General features: G+C 37.1%; 1 protein-coding gene across 1 annotated transcript in view; it reads left to right on the forward strand.

The window, feature by feature from the left end:
- PTPRD (protein tyrosine phosphatase receptor type D) overlaps positions 1-15203 on the forward strand; it is a 366674-nt gene that overhangs the window by 214394 nt on the left and 137077 nt on the right. The window contains exons 24-25 of the mRNA XM_068973581.1: positions 6199-6359; positions 11998-12012. Of these exons, the coding sequence (XP_068829682.1) occupies positions 6199-6359; positions 11998-12012 (176 nt within the window). The remainder of the gene's footprint in view (positions 1-6198; positions 6360-11997; positions 12013-15203) is intronic.

Below are 15203 nucleotides of genomic sequence, written 5' to 3' on the forward strand. Positions count from 1 at the left end.
CACAGATCAAAACACAATATAGATTGACCACTGTCATTAAAAAACAAAGAGGATTACCTCAAATTGTTAAAATTATTTTACTTACATTTTGTGAAATGACTGATTATTTCCAGTTAAAGAGAGAGAGCTTCAACGGAGGCAAAATTTAAATGAGGTGTTGAAGATGAGTTAAATTTCAGGAACTAAATGTTATGGAACTGGAGACAGCAAAGAGAAAATAGAGCATTTTGGTAGTAGTAACAAGACGTCTATTTTTATAGAATATGTTAAAGCAAGAGAGTTCCAGAAAAACATCTATTTCTGCTTTATTGACTATGCCAAAACCTTTGACTGTGTGGATCACACAAAACTGGAAAATTCTGGAATAGATGGGAATACCAGACCACCTGACCTACCTCTTCAGAAACCTGTATGCAGGTCAGGAAGCAACAGTCAGAACTGGACAGGGAACAACAGACTGGTTCCAAATAGGAAAAGGAGTATGTCAAGGCTGTATATTGTCACCCTGATTATTTAACTTCTATGCAGAGTACATCATGAGAAACGTTAGGCTGGATGAAACACAAGCTGGAATCAAGATTGCTGGGAGAAACATCAATAACCTCAGATATGCAGATGACAATACCCTTATGGCAGAAAGTGAAGAGGACCTAAAAAGCCTCTTGATGAAAGTGGAAGAGAAGAGTGCAAAAGCTGGCTTAAAGCTCAACATTCAGAAAACAAAGATCATGGCATCCAGTCCCATCACTTCATGGCAAATAGATGGGGAAACAGTGTCAGACTTTACTTTGGGGGGCTCCAAAATCACTACAAATGGTGATTGCAGCCATGAAATTAAAAGATGCTTACTCCTTGGAAGGAAAGTTATGACCAACCTAGATAGCATATTAAAAGGCAGAGACATTACTTGCCAACAAAAGTCTGTCTAGTCAAGGCTATGGTTTTTCCAGTAGTTATGTATGGATGCGAGAGTTGGACTATAAAGAAAGCTGAGTGCCAAAGAACTGATGCTTTTGAACTGTAGTGTTCTAGAAGACTCTTGAGAGTCCCTTGGACTGCAAGGAGATCCAACCAGTCCATCCTAAAGGAGATCAGTCCTGAGTGTTCATTGGAAGGACTGATGTTGAAGCTGAAACTCCAGTACTTTGGCCACCTGATGCAAAGAGTTGACTCATTTGAAAAGACCCTGATGCTGGAAAAGATTGAAGGCGGGAAGAGAAGGGGACGGCAGAGGATGAGATGGTTGGATGGCATCAGCAACTCAATGGACATAAGTCTGAGTAAACTCGGGGAGTTGGTGATGGTCAGGGAGGCCTGGCGTGCTACAGTCCATGGGGTCACAAAGAGCCGGACACGACTGAGAAACTGAAGTGAACTGATGTTATATGTGGTAAAGTTAAAATATATATATATATTGTGGAGGCCCTTAAGAATCATGCTAAGATGTCTGATTTTTATTTAGGAATCACCAGAGAGCCTCCTGAAGGTTTTACAGCTGCAGTTTAGGATAATAGCTCTAGAAGCAGTAGAGACTGCTAGAGGAAAGAACTTCTTGGTATGGTTTGGGTAAACATGAATGAGGTAATGTGAAAAGTGCTACTGTGACAATGGAAAGAGGACCTGAGGGCTGAGACTGGAGGGAACTGATCAGATAAAATCATTAAGTTTTCATTCCTAGATGTTGAGAGGAAAGAGAAATTAGCAAGTTGAAAGGAGGGTGTATCTGGAAAAATAACCCGAAGTTCTTAATTTGAGGATAGATTTAGCAATCTCTAGGAACTGAATTTGGAAATGAAGGTCTAGGGCTTAGCAGAGTTACTGAGTTAAGGACCATCAATGGGGAAGTAATCTCCATGGTGGTTGGAAATTAAAGCTGAGGATCACCTTGCTACACAGGAGTGAAAAAGAGATGGCGGAGAATAGAATTTAAGAATACTGGCTCATATAATGGATTCAGAGACAGTTAACAAGACATAGTCAGTTGGAAAGATCAGGAAGGGATCTGTTCAGTATAGAATTAGGAGAACCAAAGGAGAGTGTTTTTATTTTTTTAATTGAAGAATAGCTAATTTACAGCGTGTTAGTTTCAGTTGTTTAGCAAAGTGATTCTGTTGTACATATCTATATGTATCTATTCTAGTTCAGATTATTTTCCCTTTTAGATTATCACAAGATATTGAGTAGAGTTCCCATCCCAGTCTTTGTTGGTTATCCATTTTATATATAATAGTCCCTAACTAATTTATCCTTCTCCTGCTTATTTCCCCTTTGGTAACTGTAGGTTTTTTTCTATGCCTGTGAGTCTATATCTGTTTTCTAAATAGGGTCACTTTTTATAATTTTTTTTTTAAATTAGCTTCCATGTATGGAGTGGTATCATATGATATTTGTCTTTCATTTTCCAACTTTCTTCAATCAGTATGATAATCTCTAGGTCCAGCCATTTTGCTGCAAATGGCATTGATCTTTTTTATGCTTGAGTAATATTTTGATGTATATGTATATATATGCATTCTTTATTAATTTATCCATGGACATTAAGTTATTCACATGTCTTGGCTATTGTAAATAGTGCTGCAGTAGACACTGAGGTGTATGTATTTTTTTGAATTATACTTTTCTCTGGATAAATGTCTTAGAGTAAGGACACTGTGTTATATGGTAGTTCTATTTTCAGTTTTTTAAGGAACCTCCACAGTTCCTGTTCTCCACTGGCTGCAGTTTACATGCTCACCAACCAGTATAGGAGTGTTTATTTATTTGTAGACTTTTTGATGATGGCCATTCTGATTGGTGTGATGTGATATCTCATTCTAGTTAAGATTTGCCTGTCTCTAGTAATTAGCACTGTTGAGCATTTTTTTTCATGTGCCTCTTAGCCATCTGTATGTCTTCTGTGGGGAAGGGTCTATTTGGATCTTCTGCCCTTTTTTAATTGGGTTGCTTGTTTCTTTGTTTAATTTGGAAGTCATAATCCCTTGTCAGTCACAAAGGAAAAAGTTTTTTGAAAAGGCTTGGTCAACTGTGGCTAATCTGGAAAAGATGTCTGGATGTGTAAGAACTGTATAAGGTGAGATTAGCAAATGAGAAAATAGGATCTATGGTGGTGCTCGAGTGAGAGAGGAGGAACAGGTTTTTTTTTTAAATTGAAATAATAGTTGATTTACAATGTTGTATTAATTTCTGCTGTACAGCTAGTGCCTCAGTTACATATATAATGTATATATGTATATATGTGTGTGTGTATATATATATGTATATATATGTGTATATATATAAGAGAGAGAGAGTTGTTGATTAGTTGCTGAGCCATGTCTAGCACTTTGTGATCCCATGGACTGTAGCCTGCCAGGCTCCTCTGTCCATGGGATTTCTGGAGTGGGTTGCCATCTCCTGCTCCAGGGCATCTTCCCAACCCCTGTGTCTCTTGCGATGGCAGTTGTGAGTGTATATACATATATATACATATATATATATACATATATATAAATATATGTTATACACACACACACATATGTACATTCTGTTTCATTATAGTTCATCCCAGGATATTGAATATAGTTCCCTGCAATATACAGTAAGACCTTATTGTCTGTCCATTCTAAATGTAATAGTTTTCATCTACTAACCCCAAACTCCCAGTCCAACCCTCCTCTCCTCCCTTGGTAAACACAAATCTGTTATCTGCGTCTGTGAATCCATTTCTGCTTCATAGATAAATTTGTTTGCGTCATATTTTGGGTGCCCCATATAAATGCTATCATATGGTATTTGACTTTGTCTGACTTATTTCACTTAGTATAATAATCTCTAGGTCCATCTATGTTGCTGAAAATGGCACTGTTTCATTCCTTTTTCTGGAGAAGGGCATGGCAACCCCCTCCAGTATTCTTGCCTGTCAGATGCCATAGACAGAGGAGCCTGGTGGGCTACGGTCCACGGGGTTGTAAAGAGTTGGATACTACTGAAGTGACTTAGCACATTCCTTTTTATGGCTGAGATGGCTGGATGGCATCACCAACTCGATGGATATGAGTTTGGGTGAACTCCAGGAGTTGGTGATGGACAGGGAGGCTTGGCGTGCTGCGATTCATGGGGTCACAAAGAGTCAGACATAACTGAATAACTGAACTGAATATTCCATTATATATGTACCATTTCTTCTGTACCCATTCCTCTGTTGATGGACATTTAGACTGTTTGTTTCCATGTTTTGGCTATTGTGAATAGTGCTGCTATGGACCCTGGGGTGCATGTGTCTTTTTGAAATAGTTTTTTTCTGAATATGAAGGAGTGGGACTACTGGATCATATAGTAATTCTATTTTTAGTTTTCCATCGAGCCACCTTACTGTTTTCCATAGTGACTATTCCAATCCACATTCCCACCAACAATGTAAGTGGGTTCGCTTTTTCCACACCCTTTCCAGCACTTATTATTTGTAGATTTTTTTGATGATGGCCATTCTGATCAGTGTGAGGCAATAGCTCATTGTAGTTTTGACTTGCATTTCTCCAATAATTAGTGATGTGGAGCATCCTTTCATGTGCCTGTTGGTCATCTGTATGTCGTCTTTGGAGAAATCTCTATTTAGGTCTTCCGCCCATTTGTTTATTGGGTTGTTTCTTTTTGAGCTGTATGAGCTGTTAGATTATTCTTAAGATGTAGGGCAGCTCACTGTGGACTGGTCTCTATTGAAAAAGCCAGTATTTTAAAGAGGGGCAGAATCAAGAGAATCTTCTTCTGAGTTAATCTAAAATAGGACAGAACAAAACTAGATATTAGAGAAGCAGAATTTATGTATATTCAAACCCTTCCTTCACCAAGTAATTTTTTTGCACATATCTTTCCAACGGTACTGAGGACTAATTGCCAAATAGAGTGGTACATATTTAAAATGTACACTGTGATGATTTTATATATTTATTTATATACACATACTGTGAATGATTACCAAGATCAAGATAAGTAACTCCTTTGTGTGTATGGTGAGAAAGTTGAAGATCTACTCTCAGTAACTTTTAGGTATATGATACTATGTTACTTACTATAGTCACCTTGCTGCACGTTAGATCCTCAGAACTCATACTGTAATATGTATTTCTCGGTCTGGCTTATTGTACTTAGCATAATACCCTGCAGATTGATCCCTGTCATTGAAGATATTGGCAGGATTTTCTCCTTTTGATGGCCAAATAATATCCCACTGTGTACATATGTATATGTGTATATATGTAATCACATTTTATTTGTCCATTCATCCAAAGGAAACTTTTAGGTTGCTTCCATGTGTTAGATATTGTGAGTATATTGCAGAGAACACAAGTATGCAGATATCTCTCTGAGACAGTGATTTCATTTCCTTTAGATATAGACCTAGGAGAGTGGGATTGCTGGGTTATATTGTAGTTTTATTTTTAATGTTTGGAGGAACCAAGAACTACTTTCTATAATAGCTGTGCCAATTTACATTCCCCTCAACAGTGTATAAGGTTTTCTTTTCTCTTTATCAGTTTTCTATTGGGAATAATCATATCAACCTCTGAGCAGTACTGTAATAAAATTATATAGAAACTGCTAAATCCTTTTAAGTCCTCCAAATTTTATGTTCTAGAAAGCCATATTATCACTTTCATATATCTTGCATCTATATAGTTTGAACACTGAACTTTTCTTTTGAAGTTTTAGACTTCAATGTGCAATACTTAAGACTGCACATATTATATATAATATATAATGTATATTATATTTTAAAATATAATATTTAATGAAATACTTATATTTTGCTGTATAAGTAGTTAATGAGTGATTATATCTTAAGGGTTGGAACTATAATATTTTTATTTTTCATATTGTATGTCATACATTGGCACAATGTAAGTTGCTCATTGAACATTTTGTGACTGGTTAATTTACTGGTACTTACACTTCATAAGATCATTTACTATTCCAATATATAGATCCCAGTGAAAAGGTATCTGTGAAAATGTATACCATCAAAAATTATTTTATTATTAAATACTTCGTAAAGAAATTTAGATTGCAAAACCTCTTTTTTCTTCCTTTCCCTCCACCTTTTAAATAGTTTAAAACTACTGTCAAATCCATAATGTCCTGAATGTTTGCTTCTTCTAATGCTAAAGATACTGTCTAGAAAGTCATTATTTTATAACTAACATAGACTCTGTTTTTCCTCAGAAGATGTATGCAACCAGCCCTTACTCTGATCCTGTTGTGTCGATGGATTTGGACCCACAGCCCATCACAGATGAAGAGGAAGGCTTGATCTGGGTTGTGGGTCCTGTGCTCGCGGTGGTCTTCATCATCTGCATTGTCATCGCTATTCTTCTTTATAAAAGGTAGGTTCGCCCTGCGCCTCTGTTGCAGATTCGCCCTGTGCCTCTTGGGGGCTGCCTTGTTTTCAAAGACTTTATCATCCTTCCATGGTCATTATGTGGTTGATCTTGGTACAAATATTTCCAGTAATCACCGGGGGGAGAAATGTATCCATTAGTGTTAGAACAAAATATAAAGACCGAGCTCATTCAGTGTGTATAGACTCTGCTGCCCAGCAGGCATGGATCCAATCTCCATCTTCTGAGGTACTTACACAATATGAGTTCTTTGCATGACGGTTGAGACGTTGTTGCATTCCCAAGCAGATAATCCGAAGCAAATTAGATCATTAACTGCTCCATGTCAGCATGGATTCTGAAACACTATTAAACTTGCCGGAGTACTGAGATCTTTTTCTGTAGCTATTTCTCAAAATTTAGCAAAAGTAGCTAAACATTGAAGATCAAAGAAAGGAAAGAGAGGAAGAAGGTGAACTTTTTCCCTTTCCCATTTTTCTTCTAACGCTTATTCCGCATCTTCAGTATTGAATTCTCATCTGTGTCCAAGAGGAAATCCAAGGTATCATTTTCCTTCTTAGTGTCTTTGACCACAGGTGGGATGCAAATAATCCACACTAACCCATATTTTCTAATGTACTGTTTTGTCAATCCTATATCTGTCTCCATTACATGTAGGATTTTGTCCCCTAGGTCACTGCTTAGTTGGATAGAAAACACAGTAATTATGTTTCTTCTAACTTCTTCCTAAACTAAAAAAATATGATATTCAAAATGACTGAATTACTTTTCTTTATATCAATTCTTCTTCCAATCCAAATTTTATTTTCATGCACTTCAATCTATGTTCCTGTTTTCCTTTGTAGTGTGTCATCTTTTAGAATGCTACTGTGAAGGTACTCCCCTCCTTCTTCTGCAAGATACTTTTTCTCTTTGAGACCCGAGTTCGATTCCTGGATCAGGAAGATCCCCTGGAGAAGGAAACGGCAACCCACTCCAGTATTCTTGCCTAGAGAATGCCTGTGGACACAGGAGGCTGGTGGGCTATAGTCCGTGGGGTCGCGAGAGTTGGACACAATTTAGCGACTAAATCACCATCCATCACCATAACCTTGACCTTCAAAATTAGAGGAGAGTGTCTTCATTTTGACTCTGGCTTACATGTTTAATCTGACAATCTTATCTTCATTATTTCTTTTTCCTACTCCTGTAACTCCTTTCATTGGTTTATATTAATTATTCCTACCTGCATTCCTTTGTTCTCTGAATAGATCTTTTTTTTTTTTTTTTTTCCTTTACTTTTCAAGACACTGCTCCTTTGAATAAGTCTCTTCTGAGGCTGTTTTCCAATTCCATTCCAGGGCTGAGGGGAAAAAAAAAAAAAGTCAAGTTGAAGAAGTTTATAATCCTAGTGCATTAAATTACCTATCCTCTTTCAGAATTACAAAGAATGAAGAAAAAAATCATTATTTTTCCTAATCATTACCATTGCTCAATTGTCTACCCCCTACAATGGCTGAAAAGGCAAATGATTGCAGGCCAGAATATCTTAGTTGATGGTTTCAGTCTCCGCCTTCCAGTTTGTATCTTATTAGCGTGTATGGTAAGAAGCCTGTTGTATTTGATCACTTGGGTCTTGTGTAAGAGCTAAGGCCTGAAAGCTCAAGGTTCCCACATGCCCCAGAACAGGAAAAGATCCTATGTGAGTCCAGAGGGGCAAGAGCTAGTACCCTTTGCTTCTTATGTACAGCACTTATTACCAGAAGAGAATACAATAAGGAAAAAGTAAAAAAATACATGTTTTACAGAAAACAACTCTATGTTGACATCCTGCTGTGGGGGTCAAAGCAGAAAATTGCTTGTTGACAACTGCATTTCTAGATCACATCACATGACATTTGTTATTACTCAGAATGAACAAGATGCTTACCTTTTTAAGTTGCATTTCATTAGGATCTATTTGGCTATCATTAAGTCATGCCACTTAATAGATATGTGCATGGCCTTGTAAACTAGTTATGTAAATATGGAGAAATAAGATTCTAACCTTGGTAATTAAGTTTTCTTTATCCACATGTACTTGAAAAATAACAACTCAGTTATTTTAATTTTTCCTAATCCTACAAAAAAGGCATCATATTTAAAGATACTATGGCTATTTAAGTTGCATTTTACTGTATGCATATGTGAGCATTGTCTAAAGCAATTGTTGGGAAATGCACACATCCTCAAATGCTAAGTATATTTAGCTAACCATCTGAAAGCCCATGAAGCGTTTCGGAAATAGAAATGCTTGCTTCAGCAGTAAAGAACATTCCTGACTTGAAACTCAAGTAGACCCAACAATGTCCTTCCTGATTATCATGAAACAGTTCAAGAGGAAATCTTCTGTAGGCAATGAATAGTGTCTCTAATAGCTTGGAATCTGAGCAAAGAAAATTACATAACAAACACTATACGTCTCTTTTTAGGTGCTTTTCAGTTTATACACAGGTCATTGGTAATCACTCAGAATTGATTATCATCATTACTATTCTTAAAGTATTTTACTTCCTGTATGCAAATAATACTTTAATAAGGGGGAATGAGTATGTAATACTGTTGACTCCACAGTATCTCGATAATCCTGTTGGTAATATACACCTGTTTACAAGACTACCTTTGTTAGGAATAGGTCTATAGCTGTGGATGGTTTGTCCATATAAAAAAATAAATCTCACTGAGTTGGTTGAGGAGATTTACTTTTATTAATTATAGTAATATGGAAATGGAATAGCAGTTATTTTCATTTTGCATTCTGTTCATTTGACTTTGTTTTAAATGTGCTAAAACCCATAATACATTGATAATCAATAACAAAACATATCACTGAGGCTTTGTAAGGGTCTTAAAGGACCATCAGAATAGTATTAATGAAATGTTTGGTAGGTTTTGTTAATTTTCCTGCACTAAGATTTTTTTTTTTTTAATTCTGGACTGTATCTGTGATACATGTGCAATGATGTAACAGTTTAAACTTCAGAGAGAAGATGTAGCAAGGTTTAGAAAAAAAGTAAATATGGAAGCAGGAAACCTGAGTTCAAGTCCCAGCTTTGTAACTAGCTGGCTGGAGCAGATACAAAGTCATGCTAACACTCCAGGCCCTGGTTTCTTCACTTACATTGTATTATTTTTACCTTCAGCGCATGTGTACATTTTCTAAATGACTCTGTGTTGCCCTTCATCTATCTTCCCCTACATAGAAAAAGGAATTCATAAAGTAGTTGAATGTTCTCTGATGTTCATCTACCCTGCACATCTGCTACATCTGTAAGACTTTTCAATCATTAGTTCTAAAACTGTTCAGGAATTATTTCTATAGAAAATATTCTTAAAATGTAAATCCATGAAAAGCATTTCAAAATGGATAAGTATTTGTTATATACTATGAAAGGGAAAAATGGATTAGGATGTTAGAAAGCACTAAGGCGTGGTCTAGGCCAAATTATCATTCTTGAATAGTAATAGTCTAATGTGAATGGACGCTGTAGAGAGTAAATCATTTCCATCCCCACCTCTGCATGTTCATGTGTGAAGACCATGAGGAAGATGTGACTAAGGTATAGACCTTTCCTATTTCTCCTTTTCCCAGATCCAACAGTGGCTCCCTGTGGCCTCTACCTCTTTAATCTTCCTTTTTGAATCAGCCCTACATGTATTTCCATGGTATCATCAAGGAAAAAAATAGAGTCCAGAATATTTTGAGATGCTATGAAGAAATAATAGGCATCCACACTGGGCTATGCCTTCTCACCTTTGAGGAGGTCCTTCCAAAAGCCTTTCTACTCATTCCACAGGCACTTGTCTTGACCCAGCAAACTCTCACTCACCCTTTAGAAGTAAGCTAAGATCCACTTACTAAATGAAAGCCTTTCTGAGTGTCCACCTCATGTCCTCTTTTTGCAGTTAAGGCTGCCTTAGGGTCCCCTTCTCTATGCTTCTAAAGCACTTTCTGCTTATCTTTATCATAGAACCTATCGCATTACTGCCATTGCCCATTTCCTTGGCTTTCTGCACCCACTAAACTGTAGGTCAAGGACTCCATCTTATTCCCCGTGGTACTTCCTTGTGCCAAGGCGAGTGCATGGTGCAGAGGGCTACTAAATAATCAAATTTACAAGAGTCAGTGATAGATGATAAACTTCCCTCCTCTTATTTATTCCATCTCTCATTATCACCTTCATCTTGACTGGCAAGAGCTGTAATGAAATCCTTAGCCTGCAATTTAAATTCCAAAAGATTTTAAACTTTTAAAGATATTTGCACAAACTATGTACCCATGTGCAGTAAGGCTGACATTTCTGTGGCAGAGGAATGAAGCGGAGACTATGCACTGGTTCATTCTAGTATTCAACAGCCTTTCCATATACAAAACTGGCAGTTCACAAAGTATTTCACTCTGTCAGAGAAATAGGTTTTCTTACAACGGATTCACTGATGACTTCACTGATTAAAAATAAGCCAAGTTAGGAACACTTGTAGGATTTTTCAAAACTTGGCGTAACTAGCTAAATCACTTTAAGAATCCAAAGAACCTGTGTGTCTATCATTTTCATTATTCACTTTATATGTGTGTGTCTTTGTACAGTTTAACTGTGGACTTTTTGTACTTTTCAAAAGCTATGGACTGGATTACCTTAAGGGAAGATATTGTAGCAATATGGGTGTATAGTTCATTGGCAATGAAGTAGCCCTTTGTTTCTTACAATTGAGAACTCACAAAATATTTTGCAGTTTGCCGCAACATGAAGACTATTTAGATGAATTCTTTTTAGGTGAAGGTTATACTTTCTGCATAAAGAGCATGGTTAAACAGTCCTCATTATTATCACAGGTGAAAGTGCCAATGAGAGTGAGCTGGAAGTGTTCACATACAGTAGTGCCTCTGTGACTAGGAAAATATGGGTCATGTCAGTGGCTGGTAATAAATTGCTTTTCTGGATTAGCACAGCTATATAGATGGGTTATGCTCTGTAGATACAATGATGAGTATTATATTTTCCAAAACTGAACATGTATTTAAGCTTTTACTGGAAAAAAAAGATTTCTAATCACCTTACTTGCCAAAATGTGTTTGAAGAACTCATCTCTGCCACTTCATTACCTTGTGGTATATTATACAGTTGTGCAAATTTTTCTGCAGGTCAGTGCAATTTGCAGGTATTTTAAAGGAACAATGTACCTCTTAACAGAAGACTGTTTGTTTTTAATGAACTAAATTTCTTATATGGGATAATGGTATTTTCCCATTAAGTACATTAGTTGTTGTCTCATGGCATGTTTTTTAAAAATCAAATAATATCTCCACCATCAAACTCTTCCTAGGATATAATTAATTGTGGCAGCGTTTTGCAGGTTGATGAATAAAAGTGAGTCTGACATTAATACACACACAAATGCTTTGCTTGCCCATGTACTCGCATGTCCTGCATTTGCTTCATGATTAGAGGCCTTGAAATATTTTGATATGCTATCATTTTCTAATGTGTGTCAGTGTATGTCCCTAATTATGAGCTGTTAAATCTTGGTTGTCATGGTTACTCTGGTTACCTTGGCCAACTAACATTTAGCCTCTCTTTTTCTTTTTTGCTGCATTAAAATGGAGCAGTAAACCTGACAGGTGAGGAATAGAGAACAAACCCCTTTAATGCTCAGTCCAAAAAAAAAAAAAAAAAAAGGGTAGACTTTGGAGGTATTGAGGGGGTAATGGTGGAGGCTGGATATAAAAGATGAAACTGGCAAAGGGAACATGGACAAAGCCTAGGTATAAAAAGTAATTAATTTTGATATTAAAATGATTCAGGAAGGAGTAGTTTTATCTATATATGATGCTAAAATAGATTATTTAAAGGTAGATTTAGAAGGTAGTAAAACTTGTCTCTGAGTTTTGTTTGTAGTCAAGGTTAAATGAGCATTTGTATGTGTTAATGTGAATCATTTTCGTTTTGTTTGTTTTTACTGAAAGTATGATCTCAAGACCCTTTGTACAGGGATACTAACATTTTTATACCCTAATATTGATGGCAGTAGTTCAGGAAAAATTTATATTTAATTCTAAATTATTTTCCCTGTCCTCCAGCCTTGAAGAATAATAGGAATAATAATCATTCCTATGTTGCTTGCTTATTTACGCTTATTTACTGATCAGTTCAAGCTAACCTTTCAGCTTTCTAACACACACACACACCCCTATATATGAATTCCTGATTAAAATTAAGCAAAGGATCTCAATGCCCATCTAACCTGCCTCCCTTCCAGTGTTGTCTCCATAGAGAACCACTGGAATACAAGTAGCAATAGCATCAGCATCACCTAGGAACCTGATTGATAGAAACACAAATTGTTGATCCCACTGACCTCAGACCAGTTTCTGACCTCAGAAACTCTGGGGAGTTAGTCCAGTAGCCTGTAGTTTAACAAGCCTTCTTGGGTGACTCTGATGCATACCAGAGAATCACCGCTACATTCTTTTCCTTAAAACCACGTAACACTGGTCAACAAGCTGTGTTACACTTTCACCGACAGCAAACTTTGAGTACCTCAGAGAAGCTATGCTTGTCATTAATCCAGCAGAAAAACACATGCAAAATAGTTTTTATAAGGCAAAAGTCAAAACACTTTGAATCCGTTTAATATGCTCAGAGATCTACCTCTCACTATAAAACTGTCCACATTTCACAATTTCATCACTACCTTCTTGTTCTATCAAGAGAGTTGGACCAAAACTTAACATCTAACCCTCCTCCCCTGTCTTATAAGTGAAGAAATTAAGTAAGTTAGGTTTGTAGTTGACTTACCCGAGGAGATACAGACCAGTAGTGGCAAAGTTGGGCTTCTGTTCTTGATGACGTCAGAATCATTGTGAACTGATTTCTTTGAAATCTCTATTAATAGTAAATAAATACATTTTTTCCAAAAGCCTGTATGTATATGTCTGAATATTTTTGTTCCAAATACAATAGATATGATCTTCCACACAATGTCCCTGCGTTTTTGCTCCCCACTTTACATGTAGATCAGCTGAGACTAGATGAAAATAAAACCCCACGGAGACCATAGAGCAGCAGTTTTGTTGTACATTATTCACAGCCCAAATAAACTTTTATACAGTTTTAGGATTTTCTGCCATATCTGAAATGGCATGTGCTTTTTTATTTTCACGCAGATAACGCCTGCCCATGTTAGATACTTCTCGCTGTGAGAAATAAACTTACCCTAGGAATTCATAATTCTGATAGAAAAAATAATAGCAAGGCAATATTCAGAATCTGTTTCTAGTCACCAATTGTTATTTTTTTCTAGTTGAGAATAATGAGATCTCTGAAAACTTAGCAGAAAAAAAGAAATGTCACTCTTATGTTCACACTGGGCTTGAGTTAGACCATTGTATGCCATTTAATACTTTGTAACAGTACATTTCATTTTTAAAAACGATCGTTGTTTCTGATGATGATCAAACTCTTCATCCTGCAAATCTTCCTTAGAAATTCTTTGTTAGAAAACTCACATTTTAACACATTTCTGTTTTGAAACCATGCAGTAAAGTGTGGGCAGTCAGAATTACCCGTGTGGTGATCATCACTACTAAATGAAGCAGAATGAAATTTAAACAGCTGATTTTCCTAGCTGGCTAGGAGTTTTGCAAACTGGTTTCTTAGAGATTATCTTATTTCGACAGATTGAGGGACAAGTTAGTTATTAAATGTCAGGACACCCCTCCCACTTATTACAAGAGTGACTTGTCATTTTAGTCTCATGATATGGGTTTCTCAAGACGCACTGGGCAACGAGATAGGATTTTAGCTTTCCTGTTACCAAAGAAATTGACTAAATGTCTTTACAGAGTGTTCTTTTTTCTCCGTCTGCCTCACCGCCACTCAATCGTGTCCTCAGTGCAACAGAAGACAAGGAGGATGTCCCCCAATACCTGTAATAGTCAGTGTCTTGCCCAGATAGTTCTTCATGTGGCTTCCATAATACTGCAAGAATGACTGTAGAGCGATTCTGAAAAGGGATACAAATCCAGGTTTTAGGCATCGGTTCTGGCACATAAGTGGGAAAAAAAAAAAAAAAGTGCCAGTCTGTGAAAAGATCAAAACCTGAGAAGGGCTACTGGGATTACTTGGAAAAGACCAACCATATGTTTTTTACACTTGAGATTGATTGACTGGCCAAACGTGGTGGTGTTTTGTTAACCAGTTTATCTTCGATAGTAAAGCATGTCTCTGTATCGTGAGGCTAACACCCACAGCATAAACAAGTCACGTTCTCTACTCTGCAAGTGGTTGTCCTCTCCTCCTTTCACATCGTCTTCTTAGCCCCTTTTTCTCTTCATTCTCATCTATCTCTCACCAGCTTTCCATCTCTTCCTTTTCTTTCCTTCTCATTTTCCACTCCATATAACTGGAGCTGCCAGTTCCTCTGACACGCCTCCAATTCACTGCTTTCCCCTGACTGGTAGTATATTTGGCAGTATGCTGTGTCCTAAGGCTATACTTGAGAATTTTAGGTAGAAACAGTAAATCCTGAGACAGGTTAATCCAAGGTTCTGAGAGAACAACGTGTCTAACAGGACTCACCCCCCACCAAATTCATCGCACTGAGAACGTTTTGCCAAAGGCATTGCACTTGAGCAAATCAAGTATACTTTCCCTTCGCATCAATCTTCCCTTCATCCTCTGGTTGGTTTCATTCTATACAGATGAGCAGAGATGGGAAGAAGGGCTATTTAACAGGAGCCCTCTAGCTAACCATGGAACGACCTGGGTGGCACTGAATGAGAGCCCATTGCCACAGCAACACTAATGAGCT

The sequence above is a fragment of the Capricornis sumatraensis genome, chromosome 6 (genome assembly GCF_032405125.1).
Source record: "Capricornis sumatraensis isolate serow.1 chromosome 6, serow.2, whole genome shotgun sequence".
In the NCBI taxonomy this organism is placed as follows: Eukaryota; Metazoa; Chordata; class Mammalia; order Artiodactyla; family Bovidae; genus Capricornis; species Capricornis sumatraensis.